The 26,776-nt window shown below is 46.4% G+C and overlaps 1 protein-coding gene across 10 annotated transcripts in view; it reads right to left on the bottom strand.

Annotated features, from left to right (window-relative positions):
- Nucleotides 1-26,776, bottom strand: part of JADE1 (jade family PHD finger 1) — a 195,588-nt gene that overhangs the window by 33,295 nt on the left and 135,517 nt on the right. For 2 of the 10 annotated variants that reach the window (XM_036852512.1, XM_036852521.1), the window contains one exon: nt 6,152-6,229. In XM_036852512.1, coding sequence (XP_036708407.1) covers nt 6,152-6,229 — 78 coding nt within the window. Of the gene's footprint in view, nt 1-6,151; nt 6,230-22,878; nt 23,216-23,336; nt 23,564-24,441; nt 24,557-24,629; nt 24,730-24,970; nt 25,137-26,776 lie in introns of those variants that run through there. The other 8 variants (XM_036852515.1, XM_036852522.1, XM_036852516.1 and 5 more) reach the window with 8 other exon arrangements.

Genomic DNA, 26,776 nt, shown 5'->3' with positions numbered 1-26,776 from the left:
GGAACACACCTCCATGTACAGAGACATCCACGGCAAGTCCACAGGAGACTCCAAGCAAGTGCCTCGACGTTCCTACGCCAGTTCTCCTCCCCTCATCCATGTCCCCTCTGGATACGTCCCAGAACATGATCCAAGCAAAACTAATTCGCACCCATTTTAATTTTAAAAAGTTATGTCATAGAACTTTTTTTTTGAAACGTATGTTGGAGAAAAAAAAATTTTAAACCAGAAATTAAGAGTATTTCAAACACCAAAAGGACTGGGAGATTCTGATTTACACTATAGTAAAACACTGGCCACCTGTTAGTTCTTAAAAACCACGTGCTAAGATGATGCTGGGTTGGTGCTGCATTTTGTTGTTTTCAGAATGCTAACATTTAATGACAAGCTAAATTAAGAATATGGCAAGTAAAATTTTGTTTTATTTTCTTGTTGCTTTCAGGAGAAGTTAGGAACTCTAAAAATTTGGCAATAATATCTAAAATTATTTTATTGCCCACACACAAGATATTACTACCTAAAGTTAAGTCCGCTCTAGTGACAAGGGTACGTGACTTTTAAATTCTTGACATACACGCTGTTTGAGTATCAACAATCAATCTCCGTGAAACACTGAGAAGAATTAACAGAAAATAAACCCTTGCTGTGTTTTACTATCCCCAACTTCCCTTAAAACAGAAGCGTGGCGGGAATAATCCAAGTCATAAAAGGCGCACAGGTCGCAGCATCGTGAGCGTGGATCCTGTACGTGCACTGCGTTACGAACCCTGCTTTCTGGTGCTATTATGCATTTATCTCGAACGCTCTCCTTTGAAATATTAAAAATAGTCACGCTGTCTTGCCCTAGATCTAAAATAAGGAAAAAACCTCAAGAGTAAATCGAATACATATTGCACACACCTCCGACGTTTGGTAGTTAGTGTGTGTTAAGCCTCCCAGGTGGTGCAGCGCATGAAAGGTTCAGAAACGAGAAGGAATGGCGGCCTGGGTGGCGGCTCGCATCACCACAGATGCAAACTGCAGAAGAACCTCACCACTGACCACATGGCGAGTCTCCTGTGTCTCAGACCCGCTTCTAGATGCTCAATGCTACTCCCCTGTCTTCAGGAGTGCTAAACCGGCTTAACAAGGGAAGGTGCTCAGGACCAGCAAGCAGGGAGCTGGGCGGGCCAGCCGGTGCCACCACCACAGAGCAGACTGCAGAGAGCAAGGCGAGGCCAGCCCCGTGCCAGTAAAGCCGTGCTGTGCAAAGTCCTATCTGAAAGAAGAAAACAAATGCAATGTAGTTCTATTTGCCTGAACTGCATGACAGAAGACAAGCCTCTCACACCACTGCTGTTCCTATCAGGGTCTGACCCCACGTCTCCCAAAGCCCAGCCCTTCCATCCCAGCATGGCTTAGCTCTACGGTCCAACTCACTTCCACCTTCCAAAAAACAAAGCTTAATGGGTACATTAAGAGAACTGGCCCAGGAATGTTTCAACATACTTGGGCCTTTGACCAACTGACACAATGTTTCATGGTCACCCAGCCCTTCTGTTAAGTCCAAGTCCACAAACCAGATCACGATGTGCTAGTTACTCCTCAAGCCCAAGATGATGCTCTGCCCATCAATGTCAAGGACAGGCCACAAGTCGGGTTTGAAGAGGGGTAAAGCCATCTCCGTGTGCCTGGAGGAGACATGGGTACGGCCCACATTCTGCAGTACTTGAGCCAAAAATTCCACATTTCAAGAATTCCTACACAACTCTGCGGTGTCACAAGATGCAACTGATGGGGGAGAAAGGAGCAAATTAAAGGTATAGTCAAACAGGAAGAGAAGTGGAAGCAGAGTTAACTTTTATGCAAAAGAGAAACCACCAAGAAACCTCCAAAGACTTGCCATGAAGGAAACCAAGCACAGCCAAACCAAAAAAATGACAGCAAGTTATTTAAAAATGTAACATAAAGGGTCCAAAGCAGAAAGTATGTTTCATCCACTAAAAATTCTGGTCTTTCTTCATTTTTTATCTGTAAGCTGGAGAGAGCCCAGAAAAACAAAAGTCCTCACAAAACTTCATGTTTGCCCCTCATCGACCTGCATTACTAAGTGCAGAATTAGTAGGTTTGAATTTTACTCAGCTACTCTCTGTGCCTTCGTTATCACCAGTGATGGAGCAGAGGCTGGCTGGGTAACTGGAGAAGACAGAAGTGTTTCAGGGTCAGCGCAGGTGTGGAAGCCGGGAGACCAGGCAGGGTCCCCACAAGGTGCCGGGCCCCAGACCCCTCGCCGCACCCCAGGCCTTCCCACAGGGAGGTCAACACAGCCCTGAAATTTAGGGCATTAGGCAGGTGAAAATGGTTCCCAGACCCAACTCCAACACGTGCTTGCGGAAGCTTCCCCACACCAACGAGCAACTGTCAGACGCCAGCAGCGTGTCCAAGAATTCAACTCCATTCTGACTCGGAGATAGAATTAGATTCCAGACTCAGTCCCGTGAGACCAACTTCCACTTCAGATGCCAGTTGCCAAGCCCAGGTTATTACCTGTGCTTCTGACTGGCAGAGGTTCCCATGAGCCCCTCTCCTCGGGTTCAACTACTTTGTTAGAGCGGCTCACAGAACTGAGAGAAACATGTGACTTACTAGATCACCAATTTATTCTAAAAGGATATTGAAGGACATGAGTCAACAGCCAAATGAAGAGGTACGCAGGACAAGGCACGGGGAAAGGGCACAGAGCTCCCGTGCCCTCTCAGAGCGCACCGTTCTCTCCCAGTCACCACGCGCTCGGCATCTGGAAGCTCTCCGAGCTCTGTCCTTTTGGGTTTTTATTAAGGCTTCATTACCTAGGCATGACTGATAAAAGTATTGGCCAATGATGACCGATTCAACCTCCAGCTCCTCCCTCCTCCCTGCAGGCTGGATGGAAACACCAAAAATAGCTGGTGGACCCACTGCCACATTTGCCAAAACCCCTAACACAGAGGACCATGGACTGGGAAGCAGGAAAGAAAGTGCTTGTTTCCCCGAGCCACACCCTGGCACAATGCATAACTTCAGAGACCGGCTGAGCCAGCCACCCAGCCCCAGGAGCCCAGCAATTACAGACACAGCTTGCAAACACCCCAGTGCTACTGCATCCAACTGCCAAGGCTGGCAGCCCAGGGCACCTGGAGAAAGGCTTCAACAACTATGACCGCAGCTGGATGAGGGTTTGCACTGGCACAGAAAATGCCCGTCCACCCCCAACTGTAAATACCACACCGGTATTCCCCTGGGCCAGGCCAGAAATCAAAGCAAAGGGCTCCAGCCCAGGAGGCCAGCGGGGCCTAGCCGTGACTGTGGCTGGTGCTGGGGCCGCAAGCTGACGCCCACAGCTGCCTCTTCTCCACTTGGACATGCTCTGCATTGGGCCGGGAGCTGCTGCCAAACTTCCGTCGGGACTGCAGGCTGGAAAGGCTGGGGAGAGGCCACTGCACGGACCGCCCACCTCACAAGCAGGGCTGCCAAGTACTCAGACTCAGCTAAGGGCAGGCTCGGTTCTGTGCACCTGACTGCAGGGGCAGAAGGCGCCTACTCACGCCCACCACGTGCCTACACAAGAGGATGGGCTCCAGCGCAGACAGGCAGGCTGGTGGCAGAAGCCCACGCTGGGGAGCAGCTGCCCTCAGAACGGGGAGAAAGTGTGTTCCGCGGTGCAGATATGTACACGTGTTCACACGGCTTGGCATTCTAGGGGTCTTACTGAGAGCTGTTTACCACGACCATCATCCGCCATAATGACCAAATCATTCGGCCGGGAGAGACAGCACAGCCATAGTGTGTCACCACTCGCTTTACACGGAATCAACGATACGACCCAAGGCCAGCCTGCCTCCTTTCCACTAGCAGCTATCATCGTCATCCTCTACCACCACCACTCTATTTCCACGTGTAGCCTAGGGTAGAACAAAACCCAGGTTGTACCCTATAAATATTGACCTTAGTCCTCCATCCCTGCTTTCTTTAAGGAGGCCAGCACAGACATAAGCATATTAGCTGGAGGACGAAAAAGGCCCATTACCAGTAAGGTGACCTGATGGATAGACTTTTGGTGGGGACTTCGGGTACTCTCTTCCCCTAGAGTTCTGGGTGGAAATATAGGTTTAGATGAAGCATTTGGTCTTCTAGGGCTGTTATGGGCTAAACTGCATCCCCCAAAATTTCATATGTTGAAGCCTAACCCCCCAATACCTCAGAATGTGACTGTATTTGGACATAAAGCCTTTAAATTGGCGTTTAAATTAAAATAGCCCTAATCCGATGTCACTGGATTGCAGGAGGACATTTAGACACACAGAGACGTCAAGAATGCACACCCTCTAGTCCAGAAGGGGGAAGCGTCTGAGTCTGAGAGAACATTCCAGGAGAACCTTTTCTAACCCAGCTCTCCCACAGTGGATGTGAGGCAATGCTGAGAGTCAGCAAAGTGAGCCCGGACCTGCTCCTCAACCCAAATCAGAGGAAAACAGGACTCTCAGCCTTTTACCAGGCACTATTAGTACACGAACATAATTCATGAACCCTTCTTCTGATTAATTCTGAACTTAAAAAGCAAGTTTTTTTTTTTAATTGCTGCAGGACAAATTGTGTACACGAGCTAACAGCAAGTGTTTATTGAGTGCTTATAACTCCAGAGGACACTTTGATAGGCACCACAGGGGGCAGAAAAGAAATACCTAAGCATGTTTTTGCCTCAAGGAGTAAAAAGCCTAAGTAAATAGAGAAAACAGGTAGTGAGGGCCGTGAATAGATAAGCATAGATAAGCGCTAAGAAGTTCAAGGTTCCCCAAGGCTCCCACAGGCGGGGTACAGCCCCTTAATACCGCTCCCTGAAACAGAAGGAACGCCCCTCTCTCTGGAGTGCGTACCCAGCTCACTCCTCCCTCATGCCAAACATCAGCTCCCACCATCTGTCCCAAGAGCTCCCAGCCCTTCACCATCCGGTCTCAGCTTACTTTGCAGGTACCCCCAGCACCCAACACCCTCCCATCACCACCAGTTCTCCTTCCCACTGCTCCATGCCTGCACCCAACGCGCCAGTCAAACTGCTGTGTTTGAGTTCTTCTGTTTTTAATGTTTCCGGTGGCTGTGAGTGTGGCCACCTACAGCAACGCTTTGCTTTCTAATTTGCCGCTTTTAATCTGCCGAAAACCTGGAGCGCGGAAAAACAACCCTGTTTGCCTAAAACGATTTCATTCTTCAGGACCTGCCCAACTTTTATCTCCTCTGTAGGTTTCCCTTGCCCTCCCCTCCTGAGTTTGTGTCTACATATATACATTTCCACAGTGCATCAAAAAGGCATCTCCGACTGTCCTGATGACTTTCCATCGGAGCTCAATTTTATATATGCCAAAGACAGAGTTCCTTGAAAGCAGGCCCAATACTTTTCCCATCACTCAGCAGAGCAAGCATTCTTTCAAGGTTTCCCAAATTTGATCTGTAATATAAAACATAAGATAACGGGCCGGAGCTCAGGCACTGTGCTAGGTACAAAATTTCCTTGTTATCTGAAGGGAGCTCTTCCCCGGATCGTCTGTTAGCTTCCCAATACACAGACGCTGTGTGACATTTATTTTGACTGCCTGGAAGCCAACTAACTTCTGGTTCTCAGCTGCACTGTGAAAATATGAGGATGCCAGAGAGCTGAGATGCATACAGTAGTATTATTAAATACAGTCATGCTCAAGTCAACTGAAGAGCGCTGACTCGTGTACTTAATATTTTCACATCACACCAGGCAGTCCTCAGTCTCCCTTTGTATCGGGGTTGGACTAGTTAATAATTAACTGGCTTCGATTAAGTTCCCTTTTCATAAAGAGCAACTGTGAAGTGCTGTAAATGATGTTTAGGAAAAACAGACACACCAGTGACTCTTGAAACCGGATTATTCATCTCTGGAAAACAAACAGGAAGCCTGAGGAATGCCTGCCTGCAGTCAACCTTACCCAGAAAGATCTGGTTACAGACCTGCAGTATCACACTCAGATGTGTTTCTCAGGCCTTGGCTCTTCGCTGACCTCCCTGATATTCGAAGGGCCTCAGCTATTTAAAGCATTACATTAAAGAACCATGTTTTTACACTGACCCAAACCCTGGTAGGTTCCAAGAACAACAAAGCAGGACTTACTGCCATTGTCGTCAGAATCCTCACTGCTGCTGGGAAGGCGACCTCGTTTCATGATCTCCCCGGGAAACAGCAGGCAGCCTGCAAGGCAATGAGACAGCACTTAACCCAAGATGATAATACACAATCATCAAGTTGTGCTTCAGATGGCAGCCCAGGATTTACAGCACACAAAAGCAAACAATCGGCTTTAAGTAGCATCTGAATTACAAGCAGTAAAAAGACCAAAGATACCTAATTAGGTGCAATTATTAACAGAACAGGTTCAAAAAGGAGGGGGAGGGGTGGAGAAATCACAGATCAGCAGGTCTCCCAAAGGTGCCAGGCCTTCTCTCTCATTCCTGTGACATTATCACTACAACTACTCCAGGAGTCTCTTTAGCTGACTGGCAGCAAGCTCTGCAGGAAAAAACCCATGGCAATGAGCACAGCGCTTCCTCACCACAGACAGATGCGTACTTTACGCGCGTGTTTGTGTGTGTGTGTGTGTGTGCGCGTGCGTGCGCGTGGGGATGGGGCTGTGCCAGAACGTGTGAATATTTACACCGCGCTGGGCGTGATTATGCTTGTTGGGCAAATTTTGCTAAAAGAACCCTAAAAGCTGAATACCTGGAGTCCTAGGAACAAAACCAGTGGGACAACTGGGAATGCAAATGTACCCTCTAGTCATCTCCAACCCCTCAGCGATTCATTCCGATCCAGACCCCTCCCCTTTACTCATTAGGAAACTCAGGCCAAAAAGATGTTTAAGCAGTGACTTACCCAAGGTCACATTGTGAGTAGGGAACTTCTAATCCCAAATCCAGTTTCACTACTCTTCACCCCAACCCCTTACAGGCCTTGTCCAACCTAACTCGGCCAAACTGAGAAAGCAGTTTGTGCAGACACCCAGCCCACCGTGCCAACTCCTGCCAGGTGGTAACAGGCCTCCAGCACCACGGAATCGAGAAAGACTGCATTTAGGAAAGAGGGCGGTGCACCGAGATTGAATGGCCAGTCACTGAACTTACACAGATGAACTCGAGGTTATATTCACACAGGGCAGCTTTCTAAACAAACCCAAAACGCTTTTCCAAACTAAAATCACTGATCACCTGGACATCTTCAGGGCCCTGATCTTAGTGCCGGATCAGTGGTTCCCGACGAGGGAGGAGGGCTTGCCAAGTCAGAGTACGGCTGGCCATCCATCCCCTACCCATCCAGCCCCTCAGAAAAGTATATCCCAGCCTCCCCCGCATTGGGCATCACAGCATTACAACATGATGAGCTTCTAAGAGTGTGGCACACAGGACCGGTGTGGGAAAACAAGGTGGAGAGCCACTGTGCTCCAAGGAGACAGACACTGTTCTACAACAAGTCGGAAATGAAAAGCCCAAAGGTCCACTCTAAGCGGAACTGTAAAACTGAAGTCAAAAGAAGCAGAAAGGACACCATTTTGCAGTCTGCTCACACCTACAAAACAGACCTGTATGATTCTTTCAAATATTCAGGCCCCTAATCTCTAGTTTATATTTTCTTTCTGAGACACTCACCAGGTAAAGTTGGTGTGTTTTTACCAAATGATTCTTCCAAAACCATTAAAAGAACTTCCACGAGGAAGCCGGGACGTTGTGAGTCCTGACCCGGGTCATGGGCGGGGTCACAGTCCTAAAGTCCACCTTCACTGCCCCTCCCCGGCTTTTCTGCAGAGCCCCGTTCACCCATAACTCTGACACCCACCAACCTACAACTCGGCCTGGGGTAGGCCCACCCCAGAAAGACTTCTGCAGACAACACACTCCTGTGGCCCCCTCCCCTCTCGAAACGATTATCTTCCCCGCCCTGTCACCATGTGCCAAAACACCAACTGCTGACAGCTGAACTCTCCTCCAGCCTCCTAGAAGGCACCCCTGCTCCCCCCCTCCGGACCTGACCTGTCAGGACGTAAAGAGGGGACGGAAAGGCGAAGACCACTCGTTCCCAACAACAGCTTCAGCCCCAGCTCCCTAGGGCCTACGTTACAAGAGAGCTTTAACACAAGAAAAAAAGAAAAGGAAAGTGCTACCGAAAGAGGAATTCCTTAAAAGTAACAGCGTGAAGCATCAGGGCAAGAAGAATGCAGTTCCCACCTCAGGAGCGGGTGTAAGAACCGCGAGGAAGAGGCAGAGGCTGAGGAAGCGCACGCACACACACTCCCCAGCTAGAAACGAGCACACAAACGCTGGCCACAGCTTCGTGGATATGGACAACTAACATTTACCTGAAGAGAAGCGTTTGGAAAACTGAGAATCTTTTAAAATCAAAATGTTTTCCTGCTAGCTCTCATACACAGTTTCCCAGAGAAAGCACGCACTTCAGTCACTACATGCAGAATGCCAGCACTGACCAAAATAGAACGATGCCCCTACACACACATAAATACTCTCATGCAAAATTATGCAAGTAAAAGAAGAGTAAAAATAGTACTTTTGTTTTAATAAATTCCGTTTTCACCAGCCCTAAAAGATCTTGGGTAAAGAAGGTTGAGAATGCTGTGCTGTACTTCTCCACGGAACCTGGTACAGTAACAGGGTGAGTGCACGCCAGAATCGCCTCCTCTGCGGCTCTAACGTACTCAATCCTTGACATCAGCCTGATGTATCTCACCTGGGGTTACTTACTCCATCAAGAAATCCAAGTACGGGCTTCCCTGGTGGCGCAGTGGTTGAGAATCTGCCTGCCAATGCAAGGGACACGGGTTCGAGCCCTGGTCTGGGAAGATCCCACATGCCGCGGAGCAACTAGGCCCGTGAGCCACAGCTACTGAGCCTGCGCGTCTGGAGCCTGTGCTCCGCAACAAGAGAGGCCGCGATAGTGAGAGGCCCGCGCACCGCGATGAAGAGTGGCCCCCGCTCGCCACAACTAGAGAAAGCCCTCGCACAGAAACGAAGACCCAACACAGCCATAAATAAATAAATAAATTAAAAAAAAAAAAAAAAAAAAAGAAAGCCAGCTGCCAGGGCTTCCCTGGTGGCGCAGTGGTTGAGAATCTGCCTGCTAGTGCAGGGGACACGGGTTCGAGCCCTGGTCTGGGAGGATCCCACATGCCGCGGAGCAACTGGGCCCGTGAGCCACAATTACTGAGCCTGCGCGTCTGGAGCCTGTGCTCCGCAACAAGAGAGGCCGCGATAGTGAGAGACCCGCGCACCGCGATGAAGAGTGGCCCCCGCTCGCCACAACTAGAGAAAGCCCTCGCACAGAAACGAAGACCCAACACAGCCATAAATAAATAAATAAATTAAAAAAAAAAAAAAAAAAAAAAAAAGAAAGCCAGCTGCCAGGGCTTCCCTGGTGGCACAGTGGTTGAGAATCTGCCTGCCGATGCAGGGGACACGGGTTCGAGCCCTGGTCTGGGAAGATCCCACATGCCGCGGAGCAACTAGGCCCGTGAGCCACAGCTACTGAGCCTGCGCGTCTGGAGCCTGTGCTCCGCAACAAGAGAGGCCGCGATAGTGAGAGGCCCGCGCACCGCGATGAAGAGTGGCCCCCGCTCGCCACAACTAGAGAAAGCCCTCGCACAGAAACGAAGACCCAACACAGCCATAAATAAATAAATTAATTAAAAAAAAAAAAAAAAAAAAAAAAGAAAGCCAGCTGCCAGGGCTTCCCTGGTGGCGCAGTGGTTGAGAATCTGCCTGCTAGTGCAGGGGACACGGGTTCGAGCCCTGGTCTGGGAGGATCCCACATGCCGCAGAGCAACTGGGCCCGTGAGCCACAATTACTGAGCCTGCGCGTCTGGAGCCTGTGCTCCGCAACAAGAGAGGCCGCGATAGTGAGAGACCCGCGCACCGCGATGAAGAGTGGCCCCCGCTCGCCACAACTAGAGAAAGCCCTCGCACAGAAACGAAGACCCAACACAGCCATAAATAAATAAATAAATTAAAAAAAAAAAAAAAAAAAGAAAGCCAGCTGCCAGGGCTTCCCTGGTGGTGCAGTGGTTGAGAGTCTGCCTGCTAGTGCAGGGGACACGGGTTCGAGCCCTGGTCTGGGAGGATCCCACATGCCGCGGAGCAACTAAGCCCGTGAGCCACGATTACTGAGCCTGCGCGTCTGGAGCCTGTGCTCCGCAACAAGAGAGGCCGCCATAGTGAGAGGCCCGCGCACCGCGATGAAGAGCGGTCCCCGCTTGCCGCAACTAGAGAAAGCCCTCGCACAGAAAAAACGAAGACCCAACACAGTCATAAAATAAATAAAAATAAATAAATAAATAAAAAGAAAAAAACCCCAAAGTTTAAAAAAAAAAAAAAACTATAAAAAAAAAGAAATCCAAGTACACACATGTTACTATCTTTAAGACAGACACTACAGTGGTTGCATGCTGCAAACATCTGTCCAATGAAAGCCAGTGAGAGAAAGCAGAGGGCCCTTAGCATCACTTAGGGCAATCACTGATTATTATCTAGATGGTAGTAGGATAAGTAATAATCAATTAAAAGGGCTACTTGCAACACTCCAGAGAAAGCAGCAAGAAAATATAATAGCATATGATACATCCCACAAACATTTGAATACCTAATATATCAGGAGGTGCTGGAGCAAAATGACTACCCCTGATCTTACGGAGTTCCTGGTCTAGTAGAGAAGACAGACAAGTCAACAGGAATTCAGTATGGTTAGTGCTTGACAGTGGTAAACACAAGACTCTACAGAAACACAGCTTGACTGAGTCGGTAAGATTCTGAGCCGAGTCCTGAAGAACAAAGGGGAGGTAACAAAAAGCAGCAGCACATTTTGGGCAAAACACTGTAATACTTAACATACATATAACCTAGCATATTCCTCTGTGCAGCACCTTCCCATTCAGAATCTTGCTATTTGCTCATTTATTTACTAATATACATCCCTTCTTACCTCTCTATTCAATTGCCAAGGCTTGTCATTTCATAACATATGACCCTTTCCAGTCCCCCTACTGCCCCACCAGGTCTTCAGCCACCTGTATGGAACATTACTTTAGGCACCACCCTTCCGTCCTCCATGCCCACAATTTTTTACCCCTTCCAATTGTTACAACAAATTAAACCATCCTACGAGGTGACCTCATCAAGCTGTTCCCTATGCCAATCTCTCCCTCCGTTCCACACTGCACATGGGTCCAGCCAGAAAACTCAGGTTTTCCACCACCTGGCCCCTCCCTGCTCTACCCGAACATCTCTCCTAACAAGCCCCTGTAACCAGTCTGCCTGGCTTCTATCCTTGAAAACACCTCTTCTTTCCATCCTCAGTCTCTGCTGATGGTGGTCCTTTGGCCCTTTCCTCCCCACCCATCCATCCCAACCCCACCTCTTCTCCAGGGCTCAGCTCAAAGTCACTAAGTACCCTGTCAACCATTCCAATTAAAAGCATTTACATTCTATACCACTCATTTCACATTTTTCCTTCTTTTAGAACTTTTTCACCCTACTTTTTAATGTACTATTTTCTTTAACAGCCAATCAACTCCTGCCTTGCATTATCACTTAAATGTTTTATATATGTGTGTCTCTAAAAGGTTAAAGTAAGTTCCAGAAAAGAGATTCTCTCGAATTCAATGTGAAATGAAGACATCACAGAGAGGGGTCTTGAGCAAAACAAGACTTCAAAGGGCAGCTACAACAGATACCCCCAGAACTCTGGGTCCAGTCCTCAATAGGGCATGTCCTGACATCCTGTCTGATTTCATCAAAACTGGCTCAAAGTGATGCAATTTACAGGAGCCTGGAGTGTCCATTTGCCATGAGAAGCATAACAGCTAGGCAGACAAAACACTAATTATTGGGCATTTGGGACTTTGCCCAAAAAGCGAAAGATTACCTAGGAAGCCTGATTATAATCAGAACACTGCCTGGAAAGGCCAAGTAAGAGGAAGTCACTGGCCAAAGACCCTGGCTGGATCAGTCAAGTAACAATCCTTTGGCAGCACGCAGGGACATGCCAAGACAACCAGGCACGAGTGGTAGCTGCTAAGGGCACCATCTCCTCAGGAAGCACAGGTAACATCCTACATGCAGATCACTCTCCTGCAGCCTCTTCTGTCACACAGGTTAAAATGCAGTGGATTAGCTAATATATTAATTCAATTAAAATTGTATCAAGTTAGATGCCAAAAATACGGTGAACAAGGTACGGAATGGCCCACAGGGAGATACAGTAAGCAAATAACTAGATAAGTAGCCTCAGTGTGATAACTACTATAGAGGTTACAGGATTCATGGATTATAGTGGGACATGGGATATGTATGTGAGATGGCAAGGTACCTCAAAACTTTCAAATTTAAGTTTCCTCAGACTGAAATTCGGGGGGAAAGTCAGCAGGCACTAAGTTAAGAGCAGCCATTAGCTGAAGGAACCCATCCCCAAGTGGTTCAGGAATTTGTAAGGGAGCAAGTTCAGTGACCTGGGTGTGGTGCCAGGGAGGCATGACTGGCACGCGACTCCAGCTAAGAAAGAATGGGAAATGACCTGGAGGACAAAGAGAGAAGAGCTTTTACAAAAGAATAAGATGATGAAGAATCTGAGGATGTTTGCTCAATGCTACTCCTGGGAAGAAGACAGATGTGAGGAAAACACACTGTCCAGTCACTAGAATTACTCTCTGTGGTGGAACAGGGACCATTTATCAGGCCATAAACTCTACAGCTACAATAAGGACTACACCCTAGTGGTTTTAATTATCTTATGGTTTATATGCAGAAAGGCTGTTTTTTTCCTTCAAAGTATCAATTTTGTCCACTCTGTTTTCATTCTTATTTATTTCACTCTCGAGAAGTTCTAGAACTTCAATTAAAGTTCAGTTAAAGACCTCTACGTACTACTTCTCTATGTATTACCTAATGCAATGTAGTGGATTAGCTATGTGTTAAAATAACCTATAGGATGAATGACTGAGTTCCTGTACATAAACTGTAGCCTATGCTCACTCAGCTTTATGGAATTTAAAATGATTCACTTTAATATCTAAATGACCTTTAACTGGAGTAACTTCCACTACTTTATTTTCAAATTTATAGGTGCCCTTCCATTCTCTGTCAAAGTTAATGATCTAATACTTAAATGTACTATATTTTAAAATGTATTTACAAAATGTATAATATAAAAATGTACGTTAAAGAATGTATTTTCAGACACCAAGTAGTCGTATTACATAAAGAAAAAGGTATTTTATAATGAGCTAGTTCTGTTTGCTAAGTTCACACAATTCAAATATTATTTCTAAATACTATGCAACTGATAATTTTATTGCTAAGTTATTGGTCATAGACTATTACCTCCCCTATAAAAAATGATTTACATTTCCTTAATATGTCTTCTTTCTGTCTTCTATGAAGTATACAGTACCCAAGGTAACAAAATACCCAAATATAATAATGACCTATACTTCACAGTAATCTCCTATCCCTAAGTGAATGTGAAGGAAATCCAGCTGGTTTCTTACCTCAGTTTTTAAAGCAAACATTAATCGCCTAGATAGTAAGTTTTCAAATTGACAACACTATCTAATTCATATGCTCAGAGCGTAAAAATACTAGTGTGACTGTAACTCAAACCCAGATTCCTCACTTTAACCAAAGGGTTATATCTGGTCAAAAAGATAGTCACAGATTTGATTTAACTGACAAACTGCTTAGATATTAAATGTTAAAGTTTTAACCTTGTCTCAATATTTCAACCCAGAAAAATGGAACTTTTAAAAATGTGTCCTTTATAATGTCGTACATCAAAACGTGTTTAAAGGGGCTTCTCTGGTGGCACAGTGGTGAAGAAGCCGCCTGCCAATGCCGGGGACACGGGTTCGAGCCCTGGTCCGGGAAGATCCCACATGCCGCAGAGCAACTAAGCCCGTGCGCCACAACTACTGAGCCTGCGCTCTAGAGCCCACGAGCCACAACTACTGAGCTCTCGAGCCACAACTACTGAAGCCTGTGCGCCTAGAGCCCGTGCTCCGCAACAAGAGAAGCCACCGCCATGAGAAGCCCGCGCACCGCAATGAAGAGTAGCCCCCGCTCGCCGCAACTAGAGAAAGCCCGCGCGCAGCAACGAAGACCCAACGCAGCCAAAAAATAAACAAATTTATAAAAAAGAAAAAGAGAAAGAAATGCTGCCCAAGCTACTACAGAGCCTTTGCAAAGACATCATACTTGAAAATATTCAGCTGAAAAGAGTTTATATTAGCAATAAACAACCACCTCTCCCAAAAGATAAGACTGTAAGAACTGACCAGATAATCGTAACTGCAATATTTACTCCTATGAATGTTACTAATAAAGTCCAAGTGCTACAACACATTAGCTCACCAGAAATTCTTTATAAATTATTTTTAAACTCAGACTTTAAAAGTTAGTAAAACAATTTTTCAAGATTTTAAGGAATTCATAAGTAAGAGTGGTTCTGAATGAATCAGGCAGCTTCCATTTGGCAATTTATAAATAATCCAATCTCTGCCTACGAGCCCTAAAACAATCTATTAAACCCTTCCCAGGTCTCCGTAATTGATGACTCAATTAGAGTCAACACCTAAAGAGCAGTTATGACAAAACATTCCAATCACTTGTATTTGTAACGTATCTTTGTTAACTTCCCTTTACATGAGAGTAAATGAATTCACCCCAAACAATAAAAGCGATCAAGCACCTTGGCCTCCAATTCTGAGCTTCTATCCCTATTTCCATCTACCCAAAATTCCTTTCTGTTAGATCTATATGCTCAGATACGGAAGATACCAAAGACATATCAAGAAAGAAACACCAGCAAACTGCAGGGGGGGAAAAAAATGAAATATCAGCCCATTTACATATAAAAGAGGAGGGAAGAGAATATATACACCAAATGCTTGCATGCTCATGGAAAATTTCTGGAAGAACATTAAGGTTAATAGTGTTTATCTCTGAGAAATGTGACTGAAGTGTTCCAGATAGAATAGGTTGGGAACTTTTACCTCCCTTTATGACCTTTTACATGTTGTCAATTTTTTACCATGATCCTGTACTACGCTATTTATAACAGTAAAGATTTAAAATCCAAAACCTTTCCTCCCTGCTCCTCACATTATAGAAGACCCTGGGAACACACCTTCTTGGCCCCTGGCAGGCACCAGCCTAAAATGAGCAACCATCAATAAACTATATATATATTCCACCTCCTTCCTCAGGTGGGGTATCAAAGGCTTGTCTTGTTTCAAAATACCTGATAAAATCGCACAGGAGGAAAAAACAGAAAAGGTAACAGGATAATGCTGTAAAATGCTACCATCACTCATTCATTATCTACTTCAAAAGTAAAGGTTTCAAAACATAAGAATACCCAGTGCCAGTAGCAGGTCACTAAAAACATATGCAATTAGAAAAACTAAGGCAGACAGGAAAACTAGGGTTTAAACTACCTTTAAAGAATAAATATTCAACTTCCTATTCACTTTAAGAGCAGTACTATTTCGGGAAAAAAAGTTAAAAAAAAAAAAAAAAGCTACATTCCAGAGATGGTTAGCAAACACACCATTTCCTCTACCCATTGCAGGCATGGTTAATAAATTAGGTCATTCTCCGCCCCCCCCCACCCCGCCCCGCAAGCCCAGGCGTGACTTCAGAATCCTCCTTAACACATTGCTATTAGTCAGAATTCATATGAAAAACAAAGCCTATTTGCCCTATAGGTCCTCTTTTCACACTTTTCTTTTGACAATTTACCAGGGAAAACTAAGGGAAGACCAATCTCTTCAGAATATATTCTTGGGATCTCTGAACCAAATTCTAATTTATAACACATACACAAGCACATCTTCAGATCAAACTCTAAAACTTCATTGAAGAATAACACTTGAGAAAAAACTAAGTGTAACTTAGCTAGCAGGAGACAGTTCTGAATGAACCAAGGTAAGGATAGGATGGAAAGAAGTCTACAACCCCTTATTCTACCCTTGGAAGAATAAGCCAATAAATGCCAAGTGATACAGGGTAATTTTAAAAGATTTTTAAATGCTCAAACCAGATGTTCTTATACAGGATATACAAAGCAGCTTCTGCAGAAAGCAGACTCAACCAGCTAATGACAATTACACTGTGCACAGACTGAAATGCAGCTGTTTTGAGGAACTTTGTTCCCTGATTATAGCCGGTCATCAGAAACTATCAGTTACCACTAACAATGTTAAGTCACCAAAACTTTTTAAAGTACTGTTTAAAAAAAAAATTCAGATTCCCAGTGTTGTACATTAGAAGACCTAGATGGCACACTTAACAAAAACTGCATTTACACATCATCCGAATTACATATGAAAACAAACATTTCATCACAATTGTACAAGTTTTGTTATTATGGTCATGGAAACATAAGACAGTCTCAAAGCCAAGCAACAAGGTCTGGAAAGTATTCTCTGAGGCTAAAGCTGAAGAGTCTCACCCTTTTCATGGATTGTGTCTACAGGAAATCCTCCCCCAAAGAAACCCATAAAATCATAATTGCGGAACTAGAGCACATTTTAGAGATAATTTACCTTTCCCGACTTTAAAAAGACAAGTACATACAATAAATTCCGGCGAGGTTAAGCAGCATGAGCAAGGACACACAGACAGGTAGGTCTAGGGCAAAGCCAGTGGCTGAACCAAAGACCAGTTCCCAAGATGGGTGGCCCTCCTGTGCCATCCACCCTCCTCCCAAGTGCCTGTACCACAGGCTTCCTGCTCCTGGACACCTCCTGTGATTTACAAAGAGGTCATCTCTCAAAGATTAAGGCCATGGACTATATGTTACCAGGGAGCCGACAACTAAAATGTACTCAGTAAGTAACAGTCTGTTAACTTGGAACTTGAAAACACGGTTTCCTGGAAGCTGATGTGAATATGGTCTCAAATGCCATTTTGCCTGGTGGAGCAGAGCATACAGAAGGTAGAGCTGGAAGGCGAGTGTGCTAGTAGTTCCCTGGACACTATCACAGGGGTATGAGTCCTCTGAGCAGCTGGCATTAACTTCTGATTGGTGACACATACACCCTACTTGGAGAGAGGTTATCTTCCTCTGGATCTATCTCCCTCTGGATATATCCCCAGGTTATAATGTATACCCCCTTCTTGGCCTGGTCCCCTTGGAGGGTGTGACTCCCTAGCTGTGCTTTCCTAGGTACACAGGGTCCTGTATTACACATCCTATCTTCAAAGGGGATCCAGGAATCAAAGAGTTAAGAGCCACAGCCCTCAGACTAGCCAACTCCCTCCATATTTATCAAACAAACTTCTGATTTCAACTTGCTATTTCAGATTCCTATCAGAAAGGGAATTCAGCCCCAGCAGAAACAATCTGGTGACTAGGTGATGCTGTTATCACTATACTATACTACAGATATATACTATAAGTACATATAGTATAGTAAGGCTGCATCACTATAAATCAGGGGTCCATAGCCTGTTTTTGTCCAGCCCCTGAGCTAAGAATGGTTTTTACATATTTAAATGGTTTGGGGAGAGGGCATCAAAAGAACATTTCAGAACACCTGAAAATTACACCAAATTCAAACTTCACTGTCTGTAAATAAAGTTTTATTGGGAGACAGCCACATTCATTCATTTACCTCTTGTCCACTGATTGCTTTCGCAACAATGGCAGAATTGAACAGCTGTAATAGAGACCCTCAGGCCCACAGAGCCTAAAATATTTGCTATCTGGCCCTTTACTAAAAAAGTTTACTGGGCTTCCCTGGTGGCGCAGTGGTTGAGAATCTGCCTGCCAGTGCAGGAGACACGGGTTCGGGCCCTGGTCTGGGAAGATCCCACATGCCACGGAGCAACTAAGCCCGTGAGCCACTATTACTGATAAATAAATTAAAAAAAAAAAAAAGTTTACTGATCCCTGCTATAAATCAACAGACTGGCAGTAAGGGGGTGAGAGGGAGGGGCGGGGGGGGGTGGTGCTCTAAGCAACTTAAATAAAGGCCAAGAAACCCATGAATTTTTCTCAAAGGAAACCCCTGAGGCTCCTACTTGGGGCCAGTGTACACTAAGTTATAAAAACTTCTAACACGCTTATCTGATTTTCAAGTCAGTGACCAATAAGCAGAAAAATGACTGTTCTAGACAGGCATTTTAACCACAATACATGGTTAACAGCGATGTAAAAGGATCAGAGAGAAATCATAAAAAAAAGTCACCAGAATTTAAATGCTAAACTGAAATCCCAGGATGCACTTAAAGGTATTCATCCAAACACTGAAATGACATGCAAATTTCGGTGCAACTCGCTTTTTCTGTGGGAGAGATTCCACAGGTTTTGGATCTCAAGTATCCTTGACCTTAAAAAAGTTACAAGCCACCAGAACTCAGCCTACACATCTTTAAGTGCATCATTTTATTTCAACACTGAAATAACTGATGCTCATAAAAATGACCATGAGTCATTAAGAAAAACCTTAAATCATGTTAAGTGTACTTTGTGCTAAACAAATGCAAACCAGGTAGCTCAAACTCCAGCAACTTGTTAACCTTGCCAATTCTTGCTGCTTACCCTGGAGTAAGGAGTAAAAGAAAAAAAAAAAATGCTCTTTTATTCTTCAGTTTGGACCCTCAACCATGAAACCTTCACTTAACTGCTTAGAAACTGTCTTAGCAGCTGTCACGAATTCTCAAATTAAAATCTCCTGTGCAAACATTAAATGCTCAATATTAAAAAGTATATATTATTGCCAATTGGAAGAGCAACCAAGAGAAAACTGTGGATTAATTCCTTCAGCAAATAAGCCCAAAAGAACCTGAAGTTTTAAAAATGAACTTACTTCAACTGTCCTCAGTCACCTTATTATGTCTTAACTCTACCTGAAGAACCAAAAGCAAAAAGTTAATATCTGACTTGTTTTAGAATATTCATCAAAAGCTTGGTCCTTGAACATGTGTTAGGCGCACATAATATACCACTGCTCTAGAGTTCATAAAGGACTCAAAAATGGAAATACCCAGTCTCTTCCCCAGAGACTAGGCTTTCTATTCCATTTCTGGCAATCTATTTTTGTTGCTTTCAGGTGAGGAAGACATCCTTAATAATCATTCAAGGTCTAGGCTAGATAAAGGCCAGGCCACAATAACATGGCCAGAGTCACGATCAATAATATCCTTAGACTAGATTTTCTCTGTTCCATGACAGTCAACCCTAGCTAAACTTAAAGACAAGATGTCACTTCCACTCAAAGGTAAAAAGGCCCTCCAAGGGCCACTCTTCCATTTATTAGGAATGCAGAGTAAACTTATTCCATTAGAGCCCACCAACTGTGAAAACATCAGAATATATACCCCTCACAATCACAGAACAATATTTTCGTATAAGTACACCAGGCAAATGGCAATTAAGTCTCAACTTTTTGAAGTATTATATACTACAAAATAAACATATTAATTGTCCAAATTTTAATTCATAACCAAATAAAGTGCTGCCAGGTCTTGAAAAGAGACAAAATAGACTGAACACTAAAACGTTCAAGGAAACAACTTACTGTCTCAGGAACTAAAATTTTCCCAACTAAGGTTCCTACCAGGCTTCTGACACCGCCTAAGAAACTAACAAATTCCAAACAAAGCCAGCCTTTATCTGAAAAAAAAAATTTTTTTTTAAGGTATTGTTAAACATGGTGACAGTTCTAGCTATCACAGGCTTGGACAAAGAGGGGAGGAAAAACTTTAACTGGTGTAACTCCCACTGTTTGAACAATTTTTAATGCCAATCCAAATAAAAAGCAAGATATTGGCTAAGATGTCATATTTTCCTCCAGAGGATAAGTCTTACTGTTATTAACCATGTGGGAAAACTGGGTTTATAATGCAAATTCTGACTGACCATTAATAGTGTAACAGATGCCCTGTATTACTAAATGAGGAAAGAGCTTCCCCAACAGAAAGTAAGGCAGCAAACAGAACTGTGACATTCATATGCCTCCTCCTCACTCCTGACAAACCCTAAAGATAAAGCGTTTGGTCAATGCCTGATGTCTTGATGTTTGCTGTTCTAACCACCTCAGTACTGGAACACAAACAGTTGATAATTCTTTTTCCAGCAAGTCTGTGTATAAAAACATCACGCAAATGTCTTTAAAGTAGTTTTCAAACAAATAATCTCCAAATTGAAGACTTCCAAATCACAATAAAATGCTAGTTTAATTCCAACTCTTTCAAATCCAGTCATGATTAATTCCAAAGGCATGCCTCCTCAATGTCAGAGGTTCTGTCAAAAAGTTACTACACAGACTAAAACCTACTTACGGGAAATAACCAGATGCAATAAATGATCTCTGACTGGACAGTGTTTTAGACAAAGCTGCTCTGTTATATTTTGGGGCCGAGTGAGGAAATCTGAGTATCTCCCAATAAGAGACAAGCTAGCTAACAGGGAAAAAAAAAAAAAAACCAAAAAGCAAAAACTCCTTACACAACTGTATAGACACTATGACTCATTCTGATTAAAACATACATACATACGTGTACACAATTATCTGGAAAACGATACAATGCTGACTTCTAGGTGGTAGGAATGTGTTTTTATATTTGCTTCTCTAATTTTCAACAATGTACACGTAACACCACTTCTGTAATAATACTTTAAGCCACTAAGGGCTCCTTGAAGTCAAAAATGAGCATTTATGAAGGTGAAACACATGGAGATCTACTTGTATTCTCACCAAGTCCTCCAAGTTCTGTTTCTGTTTTTAGTTAATCCTTCTGCCCAAAGTGTCTGGGCTAAGCAATTATTCATTTCTAAAATACAACATTTTCTTAAATTCCAAAAAGGTTTCTCTCCCTGGTCTCTCCAGCACACTCATCATTTCTCACTATTTTCCCTTTATAGCTACTCTTTCAACCTCCGTAACGAATATAAAACTAAAATACTAATTTATAGGCTGAAAACCTGTCAAGTGATGGAGGAGGAACTTGGGCGGGGGGGGGGTGATCTTTTTCTTTCTAAATGAACATATATCTAACCTTTGTCAAAAGTTAAAAATCTCTGTGACAACCCACTCAACTTTTCTTCTTGGAAAGCAGCCTATGACCTTAAGATGGAATCAAGTTCAAGTTCTACTGCCTTTATCTCTGGCTGGTGTAAGGAGGAAAGGAGATGTGTAACACAAGTAGCTGAAAATGCCAGGTCATCAAATACACATAAAAAATACACAAACTTAAGGAAGAAAGCAAAATAACCAAACAATCCGAAAGTCATCTGATTTAAAAGTGACATTAGATGAGACTGAAACCTTTAGGACAAAAGAACACTAAGAATTCTCAGTTCCAGGTATCTGCTAGAGTGTCACACACGGAACATCCTGTTAGCTCTCCAGTGTGTGTTGCCCACTCTACTACCGCACATTATTGTATCAAGAGTGTTGTCTGTGGAAGTACGGTCTAGTTACACCGAACGCTTCCTTCCTCCACCTAAAAGCGATTAAATCTTGATTAGCTGTGATTTGGTCAAATACCACTTACTAAAGTAATCTCCAACCATTGGTGGATCACTACCTAAATCAGCTTTCAGGGAAATAATTTCTCTGGATCTTAAAACTAGTTCATTAACTTCGAAAGATATTAGCCTCGAGCTACAGGTAACTAGAGAGCTAGCCTTTCACAGCGGGTTTTCTAAAAAGGAAAAATAGTTCCCTAATAAAAACCTTTGGGAAAGAAGCCCCTAAGCATTCCCATTAATGGAAACTTCAGATTCTCTCGCAATTTCCTAAAAATGTAGCCGTCTGAAGTCATTCAACTGCAGCTATCACTTTACAAAAAGAAAATTTAAATTCCCCCTAGGCTGTGGTAAACAGAGAGCGGCAGCCCCTCGCCGCCGCCGAAGCGAGGTGGGCGCCTCCCTCCTCGTTACTAGAAAACCAGCCCAAGCTGCTTTTAAACGGTCTCCGGGTGACGACGCATTCCTAACGGGTTTCGAAGGCACGTTTAAATCGCCCGCTTTTTTGTTTGCACGCTGCATTCACGGGGTGCCGGGACTACGGCCGCCCCCGCGCGCCGGGGAGGGGGAGCCCAGGGTGGGGAAGCCGGGGCGGGGGTGTACGACAGGGGAGGGAGCACCCGGGGCGAAGGACCCGTGGATGCGGAACCCGTGTGGGAGGGGGTAGGGTGCGGGTGGGTTGAGAGAAAACTGAGGACCCCAGGAAGGGGGGGGGGAAATCCTGAGGAGGGGAGAACTGGGCCGCCGCCCCGCACCGGAGAACGCACCGCGCGGCTCCCGCGGCCCGCCGGGGTGTGCGCAAGGCCGCGGCTTCGCGCGCCGACGCTGCCCCCTCCCTCTCTCTCTCCTCCTCCTCCCAAGGCGACAGAAACAACAGCGCGGGAGGAGGGGAAAGTAACTCCCGGCACCTCCGCCGGAATTAGCCCCGGTGCAGTGATGACACCTTCTCGTGGCGCAACCAAGCCCCGCTCCCTCCGCAGCGGCGTCCCCGCCGCCGCCCTCTCCATTTGAAAGTGGCCACCCCCCGCCGCCGCCGCCGCTCCTCCCGCCCCGCCGCCGCCAGCTGCACCAATCCGCTCGGCCCCAGTTGCAAATCAAACGCTCCCTCGCGTGTAGAAGCCACTTGCGCCGCTGGAAACGGCTGCGCCGTCCCCCTCCCCGAGTCCCTCCCGGGCGGCACCTTCGGGCTGGGGCGGGCGCGCCGGCGAGAAACGGTTGTGAGATGGGAGCGGGAGCAGCGGCGACCGCGAGCAGCTCGGAGAGGGTTCGGCTCCCGCTCCCGCCCCCAGACAGTTCTGGAAACTGTGTATCACCTCTGTCACAGGAAGCCATCCGACGAGGAAGGCGGCGCGGAACCAACAAACAAACGCCTGCGGCCGCCCGCCGGAATCAGCGCGGGGACGGCGACGGGCTTCGGGCAGTTCCCCAGGCGGGAGCGCGGTGGCCGCCCCCGCGCCTCGGGCTTTGTGCGGGGTTCCCGCGGCGCGGGCGCGGTGGGCCGGGCGTCCCCGCCCCCGAAGCCCCCCACCCGGGGCCCGGCAGCTCTGCTGGGACCGTTAGGTGACGCTCCAGCCGCGGCCGAGAAAGCAGCGCCTCAGCCGCCGCCCGCCCCCATTTCCACATGGAGCCACCTCTCCTCCAACGCCAAAGGCGGGCCACAAAAGTTGGCCCCAGGGCCACCCAGCACCTGCCCACGTGCTGCGGAGGCTCGCTCCCGGGTATCCCCCGTCCCCTTCCCCCCGCCGCCCTCGGCCGCCAGGTCACCTATTACCGGTGGGAGGGGAGAGAGGCTGCTATTTAAACGCCCGCGGAAGTTGAGGCACCCCCACTGGCGGGTGCCGTGCACCTGCCTCCCGCCGCCGCGCTCCACCACTTTGAGCAGCAGCCGCGTCCTCGGCCCCGCCTCCAGCCCGCAGGCGGGCGGGGGGAGCGGGAAGGAGGTGGAAGGGATCGAATTTCTCCAGCAAATGGGACCGTTCCGACAGGATTCGGTTCCCCGGTCAACATTCCACATTCCATCCCTCTCCCGCATTTGCAAGCCAGCGCCAACAACCCGGAAAGCCTGCTAGCTATAGAACAACAGCCCCCAACTCACAAATACACACTCGCAGGCACAAGACACGTGTACTGAAGGGCTTTGCAACTTGCAGTCCCGGGGTGCACACTGCACGTTCATTTCAGGCAGCGAAGACCTAGCGATACCACCTCCACAATTTGCAGATGGTGCCAAAGGTTGCAAGTTGCAAGCCGTTTTAAGTTCATGGTTAATCGGTAGTTTGCTCTACCAGTGCAACTCCTCCCTAATTTCACCGATAAAGGGTTTTACACTTCACAGGCAGTCTCGCTATAAGTAAAAGGTCTGATCACTGGAAACCCAATTTGGAAGAATCTAATTGCTAAACTGTCCCTCCACCCCCCCCCCACCCCTCCCTCACTGCCCTTGAATTGATGCAATGAATATTTTGGACATGTGGTGACGCGGTGACAAGAGCTAAGGCTGCGGCCACCCTACATAGATGTACCTATACACACACACCTATGTTTGGACAAATACAGTCGTCCCTTCCCCCCCGCACCACCACCATCACCACGGTCACACACACTCTGGATTCATATATGTACACGGACCTGTGTTCTGCCATTGCCATCTGTCTACCAACTTGCTACTATGCTTTCCACTTTTCATGCAACCTAATGCACTTCGGCTTTTTAAAAAATTCTAATAAACTAAAGCCAACTAAACTGGGCTTCTGCTCCTGAACGCGTTTTAATTGATGATTCGCCTGAAAACCGCATGTTCTTCACAAACCCAAAAGAAGAAAAAGCTCTAAGTCTTCAGTTCCCCAAAATTGAAAAATAATCATAATAAAACTTACTAATCCAACATAGATCAATTCTCAGGATCCAAAAATCATCCTCTCCTCCTCCTCCTCCTCCTCTGGCCCCCGCCCCGGCAATGCCCAAGTTACTGGTGGGATAGTAACGCTGCACTCGGCGGCTGCGTGCCCTCCCTCCTCGCTACATATCGAGAACCCAATCTTTTGGCGCCATATTAATGACGTACTATATTATTTCCACTAGGCAGCGACCTTCGGCATTAAATTACTCCCGAGAACTCCCGAGCAAAGCAACAAAACCATCAAATATGGCTGAGCCTCTCTGCTCGTCCTGCCGCCGCCGCCGCCGCCGCCGCCGCCGCCGCCGCCGCCGCCGCCGCCGCCGCCGCCGCCGCCGCCGCCGCCGCCGCCGCCGCCGCCGCCGCCGCCGCCGCCGCCGCCGCCGCCGCCGCCGCCGCCGCCGCCGCCGCCGCGGGATCGGGACGCGCACACAGACCCACACGCGGACACGCGCGGACTCTCGCCCGGCGCGCCCTCCCCGCGCGCCCCCCGCGGCCCGCGCGCGTACCTGCTGCGGAGGGCTTCGGCCGCGGCGCTGGGCTCCTCGCCGCTCGCTCCGCGCCGCATGAGTTCGGGCCGCGGCGGGCGGGCGGACTGACTGGCGGGCGGGGAGCCGGGCGGGCCCCTGCTCTCGCCCGCGCGCACACACCCGGCGCTCGCGCAGGGAGGCACTCTCGGACGGGCGTTTGGCTGGTTATGGAGGAAGGACTGTGTGAATCAAACTCATTTCTGGGTCACTGCTGCCACAGGGGGGAGCACTTTAATCCCTTGCCAAAACGAGAGGGTGGGGACAGGAGGGCGGGGGGAGCGCGCGGAGAGCCCGAGGAGAGGGGGGCTCGGTCCCTTGTTAACTCTTCGCGGCCCTCGCCGCAGCCGGCTCGGCCTGTGTCCGCAGGGGCTTGCCGAGAGCAGCACTCTTGAGCTTTTAAAATCTCTTCCTTCGTCTCCCTTGTGAGCCTAGAAATTCTTGAGGTGTCTCCAAGCAGGGGGGGGGGCTTTTAAATTATCCCCTTCACACTGTCCCAGTTCCAACTCCTGTCTGACATCACTGCGCTAGAAATGGATTCTTTCAACTTAGCTTAAAATTATGTAGATTAAAATGTGGCTATTAAGGAGTGTAGTTTGGGTGAGAGGTTTTATTTTTAGGCTGAATGGCATAGTTCTTTCGTAGTAACAGTTTTGGGGAGTTGCGAATTAGAATGACATTTTTAAATACAGAAAATCCAGTTTTGGAGCCGGAACCCATCTTTACCGAAGTTTGTATCGAAATGATAGTTGTAAATGAGCACTAATTCATTAGAAGACAGTAATTATTTATAAATTGACACCACCTTTATGTTACACAGTGTTACAGAACTGGACATGGCCTTCCAAATATGAGAATTGGGCTTAATTCTAAAACTGGAGCTGCAGACTAATATAAAATTAGTTACCAGAGATTAATTTAGGAGTATAACTTACTTTTTCATTGGAGTTTAACATACATCTTTTGTGGGTCCCCAAAAGAAATAAGAGTATACATGACATTCAGCTTCAGAAGGGAAAAGACCTGGGTACAGATTAAAAATCCCATTCAGTAAACAGGAACAGAGATCACTAATTACAAAATTCAATATCAAACCCAAAGGCATATTTATCCACTGGGAGAATTCTTCTGAATATATCAGGTTTGATTTCACACAATCACACACCAACCCATCCACCCACATCAAGCACATAATAATCTGATAAACGTGGCAAAACAAAACTAATTGAGCCTTCCAATTATTTTTCAGAAAGCAAAGTAAACCAAAGGAAATCTTAAGTATATGTCCTCTTTCTCCCTTGCCTGCTTCACTAATGAAGACACCCTATCAGTCCTGTTCATGTGCTCACTTAACCCCATTCAAAGAGAGCACATATGTAAAGCACTATGCTATCATTATTACTGTTACTGATATTGCACTGCAGTTACTGTTATTTTCATTGGTTCACCTTTCACATACTCTACAGCAAAAGTAAAAGGACACAGGCTTCGCGGCCATACAGACCCTGCGTTGAATCTGACATCAGCTGTGTGACTGTGGGGTAAATTGCAAAACTGCTCTGATCCTCAATTTCTTCATGAGTAGTAAAATGAGGTTAACAGGCCCTATACCTAAAGGGGTGTTAAGGGGAATGAGATAACTCCATAAAAGTGCCCAGCAGAGGCCCTGGCAGTAGGAAGGCCATCCCTCCCATCTCTCTTGGCCTTCTCTCCATTGAAAATTGCAACTTTTCTACATTCCAGCCAACCTTACCTCACTCATTCCCCTGCAAAAAAAATAAATAAAAA

Source organism: Balaenoptera musculus, chromosome 5 (assembly GCF_009873245.2).
Source record: "Balaenoptera musculus isolate JJ_BM4_2016_0621 chromosome 5, mBalMus1.pri.v3, whole genome shotgun sequence".
Lineage (NCBI taxonomy): Eukaryota > Metazoa > Chordata > Mammalia > Artiodactyla > Balaenopteridae > Balaenoptera > Balaenoptera musculus.
This window is presented reverse-complemented; position numbering and strand designations above follow the sequence as displayed.